Below are 19,685 nucleotides of genomic sequence, written 5' to 3'. Positions count from 1 at the left end.
TTGGGAAATAAAGAGTTGTAAGGCTTTGTGGCGGCTCGGTTATTTGTGCCCAGCCAGACTGTGGCAACTATCCACAAAAATACACAAATTTTGTGGATTCTTTATGTTTTCATTTAAGAAACCTCCTTGTTACTTAAATCTCATCACATAAACATATATATTTTCTCTTGTTAATCTTTTGTTATAAGAGTCTGAGCAATGAACCTTGCAAGGGGGAGAGGAAAAGATATTACCCTTTTCCTCCCACAACACAGACATTGCCTTAAATTATTTGCAAAATATTTCTTAGTCCAAAAGAAAAATCAAGACTACAAATGGAGGCAATCTAGAAAGTAACATATCTAATTAATAATTTTAAATTAAAATTATTAACTAGGTTATAGTCTAAGTGATACTAAAGGAAAATGTATAACTAAATATTTTTATTAAACTGAACTAAAGAGAATAAAGAAAAAGAAAATTAGCAGTCAGGAAGCTATTAACAAGGGAAGTAGAAAAAGAAGAATATTAATAAAATCCAAAATCAAATATTAGTAAAAGAAGACTGTATTATTACTTCACGATTCAGCCTTCCTGCTCTTTTTTGGTTTTCTTTTTCTGCCTTGGGGTATTTTCATAAACTATTTCCTCAACTTAGAAGAAATATCCCCCTCTTTTCACCTAAACAACACTTCCTAGTTCCTTAGAGATCTTATTTAAACATTATTTCTTCAGGGAAGTTTCCTCGAAACTGGATTAATCCTTCCTTGTATACTTCTGTAACACCCCAGTGCTTATAGCACTTAACTAGTTTACAGCCTGCCTCCCTCACTAGACTGTAAGTTCTATAAAGCAGGCACATCTGACCAGTTCACTTGAGGCCTCTAATGCCCAAAAGACTGTCCAGCATATGATAGAAGCTTTAGTTTGTACTAAATGAATGTATAAGTGAACATGTGAATGAAAGACTTGGGAGTAAATAAATTTAATTAGACAAATTTCTAGAAATTTGAATCCAGAAAAAAAAAAAAGAACCAATATATAACAAGAATGGAAAATAACAGTGGTTTTAAGGAGAAGGAGATTTTACGTATTTTTCAAAAAGTTTTATGTGTAACCTCCTGTAAACATAATTTTAAATTCTTCCAAAATCAATAATCTCCTGGAAATATTTAAATCATAAAAAATTACACAAGAAAAAAATAATTCAGCAATCTTGGAATGAAAAACCAGCCTCTACCTCAGAGTAAAGCCTGTCCAAGAAAGGGACATCACCTTTGTCCTTGGAAAGACCCACAGAGCACTCCTAGGCACATTCCCACACTGCTAAGTTGTTTATCTACAAATAACAGGAGAGATCTGCTGCACCAGGTGTCCCTGACTCAGTCAGGCTAGGTGGGGATCCATAGCAACCCCCTAGCAGCCACCAATCAGCATGAGACAGGGAAATACCTGGGATGCCAGATGACCCTCCCAGTAGTTTATGGTGGTTGATAACGTGTTGGGAAACCATGTAGTTCAGCATGGACACCCCTTTTGGCTTAAACCAATCAGTTCAAACGAATCCCCCTCTTGTAGTAACCAATCACCCCTACCCAACTTGTTCCCACCAGTGAATGTGCTAATCATGTTTTAGAGTTGTTATTTGATTTCCCTGCTGTGTGTGATGATTTGCTAAGAGATGCTATGATGTATGTGGGGGTCCCTGCCTTCTCCAAAGAATGTATAAAACTGCTGCAAACCCTGGGCTGGGGGCCTCTCAGCGTCACCAGTTGGTGTGTGTGCGCGCACTCGCAATAAACACCTCTTTGCTGTTTACATTGATCTTGGTCTCTGGTGGTCTTTTGGGGGTCCTGAATTCGAGCATAACAGGAACAGTTTTAAAGTTTTTCAAATATTTTACATATATATATGTAAATAGAGATCTTATTTAAACATTACTTCTTCAGGGAAGTTTTCTTGATACTGGATTAATACTTTCTTGTATATATGTAAATATATATATGCATGTATATATATTTTTTCTTCAAACTCAAAGAACAAATACAATTTTATAAAGCTAGCATAATCTAGCTTTAATAAACTAAATATGACAAATACAAAAAGACTTAACAAACTGATCTCATTTATCAATATAGTACTAAAAATACTCAACGGAATTATATCAACTTAACTATAGGAGAATATTAAAAGAATAAGGTACCTTAACCAGGTGGGGTTTATTTTTGGAATTCAAGAAGGAAGAGATTTACAAAATATCATTCTATAATGAGTAGGCCAAAGGAGAAAAAAATCATGATGAAATCAATAGATGAACAAAAGAGGATATTTGCTTATATTTAGTACATGCTATTAATAAAAATACTTCATTAAACAAAAATAACTAAGATCACACTTAATAGTAAAACTGAGCAAGAAGAAAAGATAGTAAAGAAGGTCCTTCATCCTTGCCATCTTCAAGTGACTTGTAGAGGCTATCTGAAACATTATCTAGAAGAATTCCTAAGCTTCTTCCTGGTTCAGCAGGAAATAGTCTGGCCATGAAAAAGAAAGATATCTTGCTGTTCAGAAGATACAAGGGAAGGAAAGAGTAAAACTAATAAAAGAGTCTAGTAAGATTTTTATTAGTTAATATATATGTAAAATTCAAAAGTTTTTCTATATCCCTGTAATTAATAGCCAGATAGAAAATATCCAGTGACCTAGGAGGTTGAGGCAGGAGGATCGAAGGTTTGAAGCCAGCCTCAGCAATTTAGCAAGTCAGCAACTTAAAGAGATCCTACCTCAAAATCAAAAATAAAAAGGGCTTGCGATGTAGTTTAGTGCTCTTAGGCTTAATTCCCAATGCCCAAAACAGAAAAGAAAATATGACGGAAAATCTGAACACAAAAAATATAAAATACATAGGAATAAATGTGTTATGAAATGTATTAAGGTCTTCTATGGAGAAAATAATGAAACTTTATTGACCAACCTAAAAAGGGGGCTTAAATAAATAAATGGGCATCTCAAGTTTCTAAATGGAAAGACTCAGTATTTAAACATCTTTAAAAAGATACTTATTCTCCCTATATTAATCTATGTAATAAGTACAGTTCCAATCAAATATGAGAATATGACTATGATATAAAAATAATTTTAAATCATAGAAAAAGGATAAAGTTGAACTGCCAATTATTAGAAGATATAAAATTAGAAAACTCTTGTGAATACTGACACAAAAAGACACAAAATAGTTACATCTAATGAGTACAAAAACTTAGAAATGTTCATTCAAAAAATTTATATATAGGGGCTAAGTTATAACTCAGTGGTAGAGTGCTTGCGTAGCACATATGAGGCACTGGGTTCAATCCTCAGCACTAAATAAATAAATAAATAAATAAATAAATAAAAGGTATTATGTCCCTCTACAACTAAAAAATATTTTTTTAAAATTTATATATATATATATATATATATATATTATATATATATAGTATGTGATATAGGGAGTATTTTAGTGATCAAAGGATGACAAAGAGCAATGTTTGGTAAATAAAATTACATCACTATTTCATGCAAAAACCAAAATTTAATCCAAAAGCTCTAAAAAGAACTAATTATACAATAATAAAAACATCAAATCTAGGTAGCAATACTACACAATCGTATCACTCACCTATGGTTTACTTATAAATGCTTCTCTGGTAGAACTCAGCTGTCCATTTATCCTTGACACTACTCCTTAGGTAGGTGATGACCTCTTCTTTTTGTAGTGTTGTTGTGCTGCACCAGTTCTACATCTTAACAAAATGTAGCTGCACTAGGTCAGTCAGGTTATAGATTTAACTATCTAGTAAAAATTAATTACCTCAAGGATTAATGAGTGATAATGGTTTCAAATATGTCTTCTAATACCTAGGCCTGAAATGCCCTAACCCAGAGGAAAACTGATTAGAAATTTCAAGTGGCATTTATAATCTATGTAACTTTTTTTAATTTGTATTTTTAATTGTTTTTATCAAAATTACTCATGAGAATTCCTTAACACAAGACTTCTGAAACTTTATTATGAATCATATAGGGATATAATTAACATTGCAGATTCTAAACCAAGAATCTAGATATGGCTTCATGTTCTAAATTTTTCAGAATCCCAGATTGTGTTTCTGCAGCTACTTCGAAAATTATATTTTAGGAGGAAATTTTAAACAACATGCAGATATAGCTCTAATGGCAGGGAAACCAGTAGTTATCCATGTAATTGATTCTGACCAAAGGGTTTTTTGTTGTTGTTGTTGTTGTTTAAATTTTTTTATTTGTTCTAATTAGTCATACATGATAGCAGGATGCATTTCAATTCATTGTACACAAATGGAGCACAACTTTTCATTTCTCTGGTTGTACACGATGTTGAGTTGTACCACATGTACAATCATACATGTACCTACCGTAATGATGTTCACCTCATTCCACCATCTTTCCTGCCCCCGTTCCCCCTCCCCTTCACCCAATTAAAGTTCTTCCATTCTCCCCACACTGATGGATCAGCATCCACGTATCAGATAGAAGTGGTTTTAATCTAATCACAACACACAGAAACCAACATAAAATTCATGCCTAGGTTTTCAATCTTAAGTATCTTAAAAAAAAAAAAAAAAAAAAAAAGGTATTTGTTAAAACTTGCTACTTCTTGGCCTGAGGTTGTAGCTCAGTGGTAGAGTACTTGCCTAGCATGTGTGAGGCACTGGGTTCGATTCTCAGCACTGCATATAAATAAATAAAGGTAAATTGACAACTAAAAGTTTTTTTTTAAAGAAAAACAACCTCACAACTTCTCAATCATTAATATAAAATGTATGAAACTTATATGTAACATTTTTAAGCAAAGACATTTATTAAAGCTGTCAAATATATTTGTAGTACCTTTAAACTTCTGTCGATTTTACTGAGGGCTTTCCATAAACATGAGATGCATAAGCCACACACTATGGACATATAGTATAGATACTCTAAAGTATAAGGGCAGCTGAGCACAAACTGTGTATACAGTCTTGGTTCAAATCATTGCTACTCACTAGCTGATTGACCTCTGGCAAGTGGCTTAACCCTTGTAAACGTCAGGTTCCTCAACTACAAAATGGGGGTAACAATAGAAAATTATTAGAACTAAATGAAAAAGGGCATATAAAGCACTTGCCTACTACAGTCAAAGAACAAGAGGAATCAATATATGTTAACTAGTAGATTGTCTACTAAATGTGTTTTGATAATTACCATTAGTAATGGCTATAATTTAAAAAATTAAAGAATTAATACAGTACCAATTTTAGCTTACTCTGTTCAAATTTTTATATTCAAAGTGAACATAACTTGTTTTTTTCTGATTACAAAAAATACATACTCACTAACATTCAAATTATGCAGAAAATTATAGAGGAAAAAGGGGAAAATCATCTTATTTATACATCCAGAGATTTATATTTCTTTTTTTTAATATTTATTTTTTAGTTTTCGGCGGACACAACATCTTTGTTTGTATGTGGTGCTGAGGATCGAACCCGGGCCGCACGCATGCTAGGCGAGCGCGCTACCGCTTGAGCCACATCCCCAGCCCTTTCTATTACTTTAATATATATTCTCAAACACTTTTTTCCAAAACCAAGATTAATCTATCATATGTTTATCTCAGTTTTATTTATATATAATCATAGAGCTCTTGTTTCATGACCTATATTCATAAACTATACATAAAAATGAAAATGTAGTTTTCTCTTTTTGGAGAAGCACTAGGGTAGAGGTGAAGATTCTAGCCCCATCCTGCCTGCATTCAAACCCTAGCTTTACAAATTATTAAACATCATCTTGGACAAGACATTCTTGCTCAAAAAGCACTATAGCTCAGCTTCCTTACCTGTATAGTTATTTTAAATATTAAAGGAGTTAATATCTAAAGTACAATAAACAGTGCTTCATATATAAAAGTTATCTTTTATTACACATAGTCATACAAAGTGCCCATAATATATTGGTATATAAATTAAAAGCAGCTCATAGAACTATGGTAATTTTATCCAATTTGTATGAAATTAACAAAATATAGAATAATACACCTACATATTATTTTGTATACACATACATTAGCATAAAAGTATTTAGAAGGCTATACATAATTGCTAACATAAATATCTCAAGAGATTTTCATTGGCTTTATAATGTTGCAATTTTTACAACTTTTATGCATATTACTAAGAAATCAATAAAAATAGTTCAATTTAGAAATGTATTTTTGAGAAAATGAAGAAAGAAAGAATAGAGAAAAACAACTAAACCCTTGGTTTTCAGAAAGATGACAATTGTTATTAGGTTGTCATGGTGAGAAAAAGACTTCAGAATTTACAAAATTAAATGTAATATTGGTAGAACTATATTATAGTAAATCCAAAGTTATCATTTCCTCTTACTGAAAAGACATCAATTGTGTGATTTAAGTAAAAATGTGGGAAAAGGAAAAAGAGAACACATAAGTGCCTTTTAAAAATGCTAATACATATATGTATGGAATACATAAAACCAAGGTTGTCACATTTATTACTGACAACTCTGTGAATGGCATAGAAAGGTGGCTGAAACATAAGCTTCTAAACAATAATAAAACAACCATAACATATTTCCTTTTTATAAAAATTGGGACAAGGATGCCATACCAAGATTGAAGAACTTTTAATATACAAATTGTATATATATTCTCCTTGTTTATAGAAGAATAATCTCTATAAAATATAAAATCCAAGACAAATTTTTGAATTTTATTTAATATTTTACTCCATTCTTGTCTCTCTGGGAATGAATATACACAAGTTAGCAAGTTACTTTAGCTAACAAATCAGTCTCAACTCTAAAATAGGGAAAATAACCTATGAGGATTAAGTGAGAATAAATGGTATTCATGCAGAACATGAAGACAATAGTACTTGATTGTCTATTGTTTACATGATAAGCTTAAAAATAATCTGTTTATTAATATTATTTAGTATAATGTAAGAATGTGCTTTTACTCTATTTTCTATTTGTTTACATGTTAGTCTAAAAAGAATAATGAGTTTGATTAATATTGTTTAATGTAATATATAAACCTTGCTTTCAGCACTTGGGAAACATACAAAGTAGCTTGTGGTGAGTTTTGGGGAAGTTGAAAATATTGTATCTTAGCTCCTTCCCCCATGCCATTTCTGTCCATGTCTCTCAAATGCCATCAGTTACATAGAGAGTCCCAAATTTCTTACCTATGCTGATGACAGATCTGCATCTATTGTGATGTCATCAGTACTTTATGGTAACATTTCATTTGACATTTTTACCCTGGTTACAGTATAAAGGACACTGTTTGTGGAGTAAAGCCTATCACATTATCAAAATATGTAACTAAAGGATTACAGTATGACTACCTGTGATTTTATTTCTATACTGCTGCCTTAAGAAGCAATGAGTAAATCTAAATTATGTCGTAAGACTTCTTTTCCAAGAAGCAATATATTCTGCAATCTTATTGACAAAATTGTTAAGAGACCCTCTTTGCAGTTTTTGGGTCAATGGGGATATCACTGTTATGAACCTAGGATTTACAGAACACTGGCAAAAATTCTGAGGTATGTCGACTTGGATGGGTTTGACATACTACTCACAGATTATATTGCATTTGTGGAAAAATCAGGATACCGTTTTGAACTAAATTTTAACCTTGAATTTACTGAAATATGTGTGAATACAATTCTGTACTGGGTTTTTGCCAGAAAAGGTAATCCTGATTTTGTGGAATTGCTTCTTAAGAAGACAAAAGACTATGTTCAAGACCGAAGTTGTAACCTGGCACTGATATGGAGGTAATAATCTTATGTTTTTACCATTGAAATTTTTACCTTTAGGAGATTATAATTATTCTTTTCTCTTCAATTAATAAGTATAGTTTCTATATACAGATGTGCATTTATTCACACCTGAGTCATAAATCCTGACTCAACTGCTCATTGTTCACTCCTTTATTTCTTATGTAGTTGATAAACTTTTACCTACTTGAAATATAGTTATGTACTAATAAAATATTAGTGGTTCTGCTTTATCTAGTTTACATATTAGGGATCAATGTAATGCAATGTTACAGACTATAGGTTTCTCTAACAAGACAAAACATTGTTTTGTGTGATACTCTGATCTTTTTGAGAATATCAAATAGTATATAATTTGTGTATTAGTTGACTTTCAAAGTACAATACAGAATATACAAACATATTCATTTAGTATTATTTATTAAACATCATAGTTCCCTATTTGTATGCTAAATGTTGATAAACTTGACTGCAAATTTTCCACACATGAGCACAAAGAAAATCAAGTTCCAACCGCAATCTGTTATAGGGCCAAATTTTTACATAGTCTGAACTTGTCAATTTACCTAATGACTACCTGAGGATCTCATAAAATAAAAGTGACCTCCTTGTAGAGTCTGTAGCATAGTTTTTGAAGTTATCTAATTTGTATTAACTCCAACCTATTCTTTGCTTTTAGGTATTAGTCTTAATAGATGTGCATTTATTCATTTATTCAATGAAGTATTGATCATTGTACTATATATATGCAACATTGTGCTAGGCACAAAGACAGGAACAGGTGTACAAAGAAAAAACAGATCAATTAAAGACTAATTCAATTTAGGTTCTACCTGAAGCAGAGATTTTTTTTTTTTTTTTGGACTGTGTATCACTGTGCTATTGAAAAACTCCTGGACTGTGTTTCTTAATGATTACCCAAGTACATGGACTGATAGCTATAGTTTGGGAGTATCAATTTAAAAACCTCAAATAGCACTTTTTGTTTTCTTAAGTAACCAGTATATTTGTTACTACAGGAGACAGCAGCACTTCTAAAGCTGTGTGTCACAAAATTTACTAAGTAATGCCTATGTGTACCCTTAGCAGGCCCATGGGAAAGAAAAATGGAGTAAAACAGAAGTGAATAAAGAAAAAGAAATAAATATACAGAAGGGAGAGAAGAAAATTGGAAAGAAAAAAATGAAAAAAATAGAAACACACAGTAGAACACTATAGAGGGCCATGAACAACATTTTCTTTTCTTTTTAGTGCTGAGGATCAAACCCAGGGCCTTGTAAAATGCTAAGCTAGTGCTCTACAACTAAGCTATTTACATCCCAGTCCCCATTATCAATTACTTTAAAATACAGTTTTGAAATTAATAAATTTTGACTTAGAATCATATATAAGATAAAAACTCATTACAGGTCAATTCCATTTACCACAGCATCACTTGAATTTTTCAGAATCTTATAATTTTAGATATGAATGAAGAATGAGAATTTTTTGGTAAACTCTAACTGTAGGCAGCAGCCTCTTGCATAGCAACCCTGGCCAATGCTCCTTGGTCTCTGAACAACTCTAATAATAGAGAGTTAACTATTTCCAGGGATATATCAGTTCCTTGCCTGGAATCCTTTTGTCTCCCAGCTATACAGTTTCCCACAAAGCTTTACCCATTCCCATAATTTTAAATATTATGTATATACCAAAGTCTCCAAAAGCTTTATCTCTAGCTCTGATCCCTCTTTTCAGCTCCAGACTCCCTCCCTCTACTATCTACTTAACTTTGCCACTTGGTATGTCAAACTCAGTAAAAACAAAACAGAATATTGATCTAACTTGTCCTTTTCCTTATCTGTTCCTCTCTGTGAGTTCCCCCACATGATTCACAGCTCCTGTTGTTCTACCCTATTGCTCAAGGCAGAAATCTGGGATTTATTCTTGATTATTTTCTTTCCTTTAACAACAAATGAGCAAGTCCTTTTGCCTATATCTGTAAAACATAGCCAATCAGTTCCATTTATTTTCATTTCCTTCTTTCTAACCTAAGTGAAGCTACCCTCTTCTCCTGCCTAGATAATGGCAATAGACTCTTAGACTTCGACATTTGAGTGACCTTTTTAAAACGTAAATTAGCTCATTATCACCCATATTCAAAATCCTCCAAAGTTTTCCCACTACAAATGGTATCAAACAATACCCCTTTTTATAAAATCCTACATGAATGGCCCTCAATATTTCCTCCAAATCTAGTCTCATGTTATTCTCTATATTTGATCACTATCATTGAACCCCTTCTTGAACATCTTAAAGTTCATTCCTGCCCTTGAGGCCTTATAACTGCTCCCTTCACCTGAAAAATCTCTTCACTCAGACATTCCCATAACTAACTTCTTCTTAACAGTTGGATCTCAGTATAAATAAATAATATTTCCACAGAGAGAATTTCCTTAATCACCTAAAGAAGTTAATCATTATTAGAGCATTTTATTTTCATTCTCTGCACAGCACCAATCACTGTGTATTTGCTGTCTGTGTTTCTTTCATTGATTTGTTTGCTCTCATTCTACCCTTAATAAAAGTAAGCTCTACGAGAACTTTGACTACTGCATCACTGAATCCTCAGTGCCTAGAACTATGCCACATATTGAGCAAGTGCTCAGCCAAGATTTTGTTGCATGAAAAAGTGAATTTTAATACAGATTTATTTGATTCTTCTTTCTCACAGTGTGCTGAAATCTGCTTCCCTTTCTCTAATATGCCTTTCTAGCTTTAAAAAACAGTCAACATACTCTTCCTTCTACATGGAAACCTCTCAAATATTTGAACACAGCTATTATATCCTCAAAACAATTATTTTAATTTCCTACTATCTGTTTATTTTTACAGCAGAATCATTCTTTGGTCACTCTCTATTGTGTACACGCTAATTTGATAATATCCCTATTATAATAATGAACAGCTCATTATTACCCATATTCAAAATCTTCTATACCACATTTACAAAGTCCCTGGGGTAGAGGAGATAGAATTAATGGGGAAAAAAGGGTTGTTCATTTTTACAACAAACCAGCAACAAACATTCTAATGCCACAGTGCAACAGATTATAAGTGGCTAAAGGGAAACGATGTCATTCATTTAAAGTAACAATAATCATTTATTAAGCATTTTATAAGTGTCAAGTACATGCAACTTGTTGGAGATATAAAGACAAAGGTAGTCATTTTCTGGTTTTGGAAAGCTTACATAATAGTGAGGCATAAATGGAAAAAAAATATAATTACACTCTAAGTGCCAAAATACAAGCTTCTACAGATAAAGCAGAGAAGGAAATTTTTAATACCACTGGGAAAGAGTATGTATCAGAGAAAGTCTCTAGAAAAAGGGGTGCATTCAATTGATTTTTAAAAGACAAAAAATTTCCCTTTTTCCTCCTTGGAAAAAAAATGTAAAGTAGGCAGAGGGAAGGCAACTAAAACTAAGGGAAACACTCAGTATGTTGTCTCCAATGACTTCAGGCGGTTCAGTAATAGCTAGAAAGTGAGATGAGAATCAAAAGTGGCTAAAGACTAAGCCTTGAATGAAAGCTTCAAGGGCTTTATAGGCCATATAGAGGGATTTAAATGATATCATTGGGATACCCAGGCAATGAAGGTCAAAATTATAGAATGAAAAGAGGGGGAAATAATTCTGCTCTACCACCTTCCTCCCCAACCTTTACCACACTTCTGTATCACAACTGTCCAGTTAAGTCATAATAATAAACTGAAGCAGTAGCAGACAGAGAAAAAGAGAGATTTTAAAACAGAATAGTATATTATTAGAAGTGAAGAATCAGGGAAAAGTTAGTCTTTGATTTCTAAAAGTTCAGACTTGTTGATGGTTGCATTAATTTCCTGTTGCTGCTGTTTTTGGGGTTTTTTAAAGGCACAAACTTAATGGCTGAAAACAACATGAATTTATAGTTCTGGGAGGCAGAAGTCCAAAACGAGTCTTATGGAACTAAAATGAAAATTTCAGCAGGTCTGGCTACTTCTGGAGGCTCTAAAGCAGATCAGTTCTCTTACCTTTATCATCTTCAAAAGCCCACCTACATTTCTTGGCTCACAGCCTCTTCCTCCATCTTCAAAGCCAGCATGACTTCAGCAGCATGGTAGGGTCATCATTGACTCTGCTGCAATCATTCTCCAAAACTTCTTGTAAGGACCCTTGCAATTACCTGGATAATTTCCATCTCAAGATCCTTTTCCTAATCACATGTGCAAAGTTCCTTTTGTCATCATTTAACTTACCACACATGACCACAAGCCTCTCTAGACATTACAAGGAATCTGAAAATTCAGTTTTAGGTGTAGGAGTTTGCATTGCCTAAGGGATATATCCAGGTAGAGATGTACAGTACATGGCTAGATCTATAGTGCCATCCCTGATGTCTTTCTATTAAATCCCACATCTACTCTGTTAGGAAATTTGCTGCTTCTGTTTTCAATTTATGGAATAGAGCCACCTCCACTGTTGTCACCCTGTTCCAAGCTAAGTTGTTTTATTCCTTTTGTCCTATAGCAAGTTCTCAACAAAGTGCCAGTCATGCTACACTTCTAACCAAACTCTCCAATGGCTTATCCATTCCATTTAGAGTAAAAGGTGAAGTTCTTATAATAATCTGTAAGGTTCATTTCAGTGTGGTATCCCATTTCCTCTAATCTCATATCCTACCCTCCTTTGCCCTTTTCAACCTTTCAACCACACTTGGCTCCCTTCTTCCTTTATCACTCCACTTACACTCTCCTGCCTTAGGGCCCTTAAATATCTAAAGGGCACCTTATCCCTTTCTAGTCTTTGTCCAGATGTCATCTTTTAGTAAGGACCTCTTCTAGCATCTAATGTAAAAATGGAAAATGCCCTCTATACACTTCCCAGTATATCATACTTCTTATTCTGTGCTACTTTTTCTATTTTCCACAGAATTTATCACCTCCTAACATATAAAATTTGTTTGCTGTATACATCCTGTATTGTCAGTAATGGTTTACTGTAACATAAGCAAGACAACAGAGTTTTTATTTTATTCACTGATGTATCCAAAGCACCTAAAGCAATGCCTAGCACGTAGTATACATTAAATATTTGTTGAAATAAATGAGTAGACAGTAGTTGAAATTGTGGTCATGTATGAAATTTCCTGAATCAAATTAAAATTGCTCAAAAGGCCATATATTATTTAGATGATGAGGCAGAAGAAAAGGAGACTCTGCAGGGGAGTTGAGAAGGAATAGCCAAAGAGGTAGATGGGGAACAGTGAGACAATAGTCTGAAGAAAAGGGAAACATGGCTTCAAGAACCTCTGTGTTAAATACCACAGAGATAAAATTATATGGAGAAGCATCTACTAAGTTTTGTCAGCTAGAACCCAAAGGAGAATGATTAGAAAAATTTAGAAATAATTATAGCTACAAAACAGAATCATCCTTTGCATGTCTATATGGAAATATTATGCTCCAGTTCATAAGCACATATGACAGGTTTTCAGATACAGAGGGTTCAGTTCATTAACCTTACATTTTAAAACTGAATTTTGCTTTGCTTGCCTTACTTTATCCATATAAATACTGTTATAATTAACTGTCACTACAGATTAAGCAACTTTTGGTTTATAGTACCATTCTCTTTAAATATGATGATTAATCATATATCATTTGGATACTGATTAGACTTTTTAATTTAATTTTAAACTTATTTGAGTTTTAGTTTTGTTTTCAACATTTTGCAATATTCATTTAATATTTCTAAAGGTAATCACAATTTTAATTTATTTAAATCCACTAGTATCTCAAATCTTAAAAATGACCACTTAAGGTTTATTTTGTTCCTCAAGTCTCCTGAATTAAAATACTATAAAGTTAAGGCAACTTAGCTTTCTTAAGAAGTAGCAAGATGAATAAATTTTATTGGCTTTGGTAAGTTTAAATGATTGTATATCATCAAAAATCTTGTGAATATTAAAGACAAATTCCAATTAAAAATATTTGAGTGCCTATATTATATATGCCCAGCATTATTTTAGGCACTTAGAGATACAATAGTGGATAAAAACCACAAAATTTCTGTCTTTTTGGAGCTTCAATTTTTTATAGATAATTTTGCTCAGCCATTTATTTTGTAAGATGATAAAAATGAAAGCTTAAAGGCATTTAAGTAAGTTTTCCAAAATAATAAGAACTTAAGAGAGGTATGCTCAAAATGTCAAGAATAAGATAAAGTTCAGGGTATTCAAAGAAGACATCATGAAAGAATTTTTTGGACAGGGTCTTCTAAAATGAGCTAGACTTAGCACTGAAAAAATAAGAGAACATATACAAAGCAAAGAAATGTGAAAGAGCTAAATACAATGGTAGTTTGGAAAACAGAATACCAATGATCGATAACACAAAAGAAGTAGTTTAAGAGTTCAATTTTGGTTACATATTAAAAGTATCTGTGAAAAAGATGATATGTCCATGAAAATATTCACCTCAAGATATTTCAGTAGAGAATGAGGATAAATACACACACACACACACACACACACACACACTGTGCTAGTGGTAAAGTTAAGATTCACCTTTTGACTTCTAAAATGCTACTTTGCACTGCAATATACTATTTTTTTTTTCAATTACAAAATTCTGACATTTCAGAGCTCAGTGAAGCTTTGGAGATAAGCTAGTTAGTTTAATGATTTTCTAATAGTGGTGAGGGCTCTAGCACCTTCAAATCCACTTCAACCAGAGATACTCCTTTTTCTGAGTTTTGTTGAATTCTTTAGATAAAAATAATTTGAAAACAATATATCTAAAACAAAACATTTATTTTATGTAGCTAGTCTTGTATAACAATCCCCAAAGCCAGTCTAAGTTCCTGGATAACCTACAGGAAGTGACTGTTCTAAATAAAGTCAAGTGCCACTTCTCAGTGCTTCTACATTACCTCAAGCTTACTTCTACTGCAGCAATTATTACCTTATATTTACTGTGTTGAATTATTTGTCTGTTCTTTATTAGACCAAAATAAGGACTGCATTTTTCATCTCTATATAGCTACTTCTCAGTACATTCTGCCCAAACTAGTGTTAAACAAATCAGTTAACAAAAGAATAAGCAAATTAGTACATAAATGCATGAAGAAATTGAGACAAAGAGAATGATTTACCCAAGATCACACAGTTAGGAGAAACTCCAGTGTATACTGCTATATCATGCTGCCTTCCATCTTAATTAAATATATACAATCTTAAAGCTTCCTTTCCTTGCTCTGCCTAGTTGTCTCATACCAATATTTATACTTGGTATGCTATTGTGCAGTGTATATTAGTATTTTATAAGGTCAGCCAAGATAATCCCAAAGGAAAGGCTCATTAAACAAATTTCCTTTTCTGTGTTCTTAAAAGCCATGTTACTTGGCCAAATTTGACCTGTTAATATAGATTTCCATGTGATCAAAAACACCACCGCCATGTTTACTCTACATTTACACCAACCAACTCAATAGTAAGCACCAAAGTCTATTAAATGAAACAATTACAAACACTGCATAACATTAGGAAAAAAGTTCCATTCTGTCAGAAGAGAGGAAAATTTTTCAAGTGTAGCCATCATGCAGCACTCCAGAAAAAAAGATTTTAGAGGAATCAAAACTTTACTTCTGAAGAAAAATAAAATTCTGCCCTAAGGAACCTGATATAGCTCTCATCCTAATTTACATTTTTAAGCTCATTCTAATTTTATGAAAATGAAAAAATAGAATTAAGATAGCTATACTTACTCCTTTTTCACCTAATCTCCAATCTCAATTTAAGCTCATATGTGACACATGATCAAGAACAAAATCAAACAAAAAGATACCAAATGGTTCCATAATTCTGTTAACAAAAGTAAAATTGTGAAAAATAATTTTCCTTTTTAGATTTTTTCCACAGCTTCGCGAGTTTTATACTATGTTTCTAATCACTATGGCTTTCTCAAATGAGAAACACAGAATGGCTGTGACTACAAGTAACCGCTTTCCACACACTATAAATCTTTTTTGCTTACCTTTCTTCAAGTGTAAAGGGAACTTCAGATGTTTGGTAGGAGTTTTCTTTTATCCTTCAGTTTGGTCTAGACTTACACAATGAAAAACTCTTCATAAGGCATACTAATGTAAATGTAAATTATACTTTATATATAAAGGTAGACTTTAAAAGTTAAGACAATATTTAAAATAATGCTATTATTTTTCTATTACTATTCAAAGGGTTCGGTCACGTTTCTTAATTCTGTATTCAATAAAGTTTTTGTTTGTTTGACTCACAGAACTTTCACACCAGTATACTGTCCAAGCCCACTAAGTGGCATCACACCTCTACTCTATGTAGCTCAGACAAGACAGTCTAACATCTTAAAAATACTCCTGCAATATGGAATCCTAGAAAGAGAAAAAAACCCTCTCAACATTGTCTTAACAATATTGCTGTACCCTTCAAGAGTGAGAATAATGGTTGATCATGAATTGATTGACATTGAGGAAGATGCCAAAACATGTTTAGTGTTATGTTCCAGAGTGCTTCCCACCATTTCAATCAGGGAAATAGAGGTAAGTAAAATATTGTTCTCTGGGTTTTTCTACTGATGATGAATTTTAAGATAAAACTGTGGTGGTAAAATTAAAAAGTTGATTTTAACCTACAGATTATATCCTGTGACAAATTAATCATATGCTTATTAATTAAAAATTAGAGGCAAAATCCAAATTAGCTACAAATTAGTCCTTTACTTTATAATTTTGATTTCCTCAATATGGAAGAATTTTAAAAGTTAAATTTACAGTTTATTTAGTGTTACTATATAGTTGTATATTATTAAATACTATTAACATAAGCAGCTGTGTTTATTAAGATTTCTGTCTCTTAAAAGCAAAATAGAGCAGGCATAGCGGCACATACCTATAGTCCCAGGCTCAGAAGGCTGAGGCAGGAGGTTTGCAAGTTCAAAGCCAGTTCTCAGCAACTTAATGAGGCCCTAAGCACCTTAGCGAGACCCTATCTCAAAATAAAAAATAAAAGTTCTGGGATGTAGCTCAGTTGTTAAGCACCCCTTGGTTCAATCTCTGTGTCAAAACAAACAAACAAACAAAAAGCAAAGTAGATGAAACATTTTGCAGACCTCTTTTCCAATAAGATATTTAAAAATGAAAGTTGCATTTCTCTTTACAAATAAAATCACATACTAAGAAATATATTTTTTTCCATTCAAAATTCCAAACACTTCTAATCATTATAAAGACATAAAGGCTTAAAATATTTGTTCTAATAATATATATCTCAGAAGTGGTAAAGATCTTCTTCTAAGGTTTTCAAAATAAACCAGGTTTAGAGAAAAAAAAATGACCATCTATATAGAAAATTTTCACCCTTCAAAATAAACAGCAAGTTCTAGAATCAAATTGTACCATGCCCACTAGTAGAAAGAAATGCCTTTTTAAAGTTATTCCTATAAACTTAAACCAGTCAAATTACTAAGGAATGAACAGTTCTCCCACTCTTTAAATAAAAGAATGAACAATTCTCCCACTCCAGAAATAAACTAATAGAGATATAACTCTGCTGTATTTTTTTTTCTTAGTGACTCAACAGTAAATAGCAATGCCTTCGCCAATTGTAAGGAAAACAAGTAGGTCAAATTATTTTGGCAACCCACTTTTTTTTTTGTGTGTGTGGTGCTGGGGATTTCGTTTTCAGCAACTTGCTTGTCCTTGTTCAGTGTTAGTTCTGCACAATTATTCCAGAACGTATCAATTTTCAACCAATTCCATGAATGCTATTACTGAGGTATCACTACAGGAAGAAAATACTAGGATAGAGTGAGTTGACCAAAATTACCCATCTGAGTGGCAAAGAATTTCCAATCAATTGCAGTTGAATAAGTTAAAATAGCACTGTGTAAGAAGATAAAGGATTAAATTGCTTGAAAAAGAACACTTCCAAGTAGGTTCCCCATCATAGCACATATATTTTATTGTAAGTAAATGTTTAGATATCTCTATGTCTACACCATGGGTCTTAGACAAAAACTGTGTCTCATTTATATTCCCTAGCAATTATCCCAAATGCCTATCACAATGCTGAGGATATATTAGATATTCTTTAAGTAACTAATGATTGAATAAATAATGAATGTGTACATATCTAATATAGTTAAATAATTGAAAGTGTCATGGAGCCTGAAGAGTATAGATTTTACTAGGAAATACATTTGTAATACAGGAATACCAAGTCAATATATTAACATTTTGACCTCTAGAATTATATTTTTAAAGAGATACCTTCAAAAAAACTTAATTTTTTTTTTAATTTGGAGAAGCCTCTAGTAAGCTTCTATGTGTTAACTTTTACTCTACAGTGGCTGGAACCACCAGGGAACAACTTCTAGGATTTACATTGTCTGTGTCCAGCTTTAGACCCATAGAATCAATCTCTGAAATAGATCCTAAGCACTGAAAATCTTTACACCCACTAATATATGGCCACATTAACAATAAACTAATAAAATATAAGTATGATCATATAAAATTAAAAATTTACATAGCCATAGTGGTAAACAATTTGGTATGTATTCTTACAAACACTATTTATACTTTATCATTGTTAGTATAAAATGGGAAAAAAATACCTGCCTTGGGTGAAAATATGTTTGAAAAGGCTACAAGAGTTAAATAAATTTAACATTTTTTTCTGAATTTGAGTAAAAAAAATAAAACTGCTAAAAACTTGGACTAATCCAATGATTAACATGACAAAAACTTTTTCCTTATTTCAGACACAACTGAGCTTAGGAAGACATCCAGTTATTTCAAATTGGTTGGAATACATTCCTTCAACAAGATACAAAGATCCATGTGAACTATTACATCTTTGCAGAATAACCATCAGGACTCAACTACTAACCAACAATATGCTCCCAAATGGAATATTTTCACTCGTAATTCCTGTTCGTCTACAGGGCTACCTGAATTTAGAAAGCTAATATGCATCTTTATCCTAAGTCCTTTAAAGATGCTCACCATTGTGCTGCTTTGAAGTTAATAAATTATTAACTTCATGAAAGTTTTTTTGAGGTTCATTATATACAAGGACTTTATTTACCTTTGCAGTTATTCTATGTCCAAATATGGTCACATGTTGAGGTTCTGAGGGTTAGAACATCAACATATATTTTTTTGGGGGGGACAAAATTCAACACATAACAACTTCTAACTAAAAAATCAGATCAGTCACTAAATTTGGTTCAGTCACTAAATTTCTTTTTTCTTTGAAGTAAATGTCTTTTATCCCTCACCAGTCATTCTATCCTCTCCAATATCTTTACCTCACACAAACATTGTTTCTACTTTTAACCCTCATAAATTCTACTGAAATATTCTCTTAAACTGATCTCTGACTCTTGTTTCAATCTCATCTTAAAATCATTTATACTACCAACCATGTTATATTATTAAAATGTAAATATAATCATGGTGTACACCCACCACTATCATCACCACCACCCCTTTTCCACTGCTCAACAACAAAAACACTTATAAAATGCTTATTGGTTCATGCCCTTGGTTCTACATATTGCTGTTAAAATAAAATAAATAAAATGCCTGTTCCTTCCTGAATGTTAGACATATTTTATTCTTTAAACTCCCTTTGAGCCACAGAGATAATATTCTTTGTAACAATATTATATTACTGTAATATATTACATTATTGTACTTACCACATATATCCAAATGAATGTGTTTTTTCTCTTTACTACTTCTGAGGTTCTCAAAGTTAGATGTCATATCTTTTGTAT

The 19,685-nt window shown here is 32.3% G+C and overlaps 1 protein-coding gene across 1 annotated transcript; it reads left to right on the top strand.

The window, feature by feature from the left end:
- Positions 1 to 7,446: 7,446 nt before the first annotated feature.
- Positions 7,447 to 18,872, top strand: Asb17 (ankyrin repeat and SOCS box containing 17). The gene is made up of 3 exons (XM_026410200.2): positions 7,447 to 7,844; positions 16,164 to 16,443; positions 18,666 to 18,872. The coding sequence occupies exons 1-3, from the start codon at positions 7,447 to 7,449 to the stop codon at positions 18,870 to 18,872; spliced, it is 885 nt and encodes a 294-aa protein (XP_026265985.1).
- Positions 18,873 to 19,685: the final 813 nt, after the last annotated feature.

The sequence above is a fragment of the Urocitellus parryii genome, chromosome 11 (assembly GCF_045843805.1).
Source record: "Urocitellus parryii isolate mUroPar1 chromosome 11, mUroPar1.hap1, whole genome shotgun sequence".
Taxonomy (NCBI): Eukaryota; Metazoa; Chordata; class Mammalia; order Rodentia; family Sciuridae; genus Urocitellus; species Urocitellus parryii.
Note: the sequence above shows the minus strand (reverse complement) of the source record. Positions and strands in the feature narration are given on the sequence as shown.

Bases quoted from the DNA above. Each gene is read 5' to 3' on its own strand.
- Asb17 (XM_026410200.2), top strand. From the start codon at position 7,447: ATGAGTAAATCTAAATTATGTCGTAAGACTTCTTTTCCAAGAAGCAAT. The intron at 7,845-16,163 runs GTAATAATCTTA...TTTGACTCACAG, and splicing joins AACCTGGCACTGATATGGAG to AACTTTCACACCAGTATACT. The intron at 16,444-18,665 runs GTAAGTAAAATA...TCCTTATTTCAG, and splicing joins TTTCAATCAGGGAAATAGAG to ACACAACTGAGCTTAGGAAG.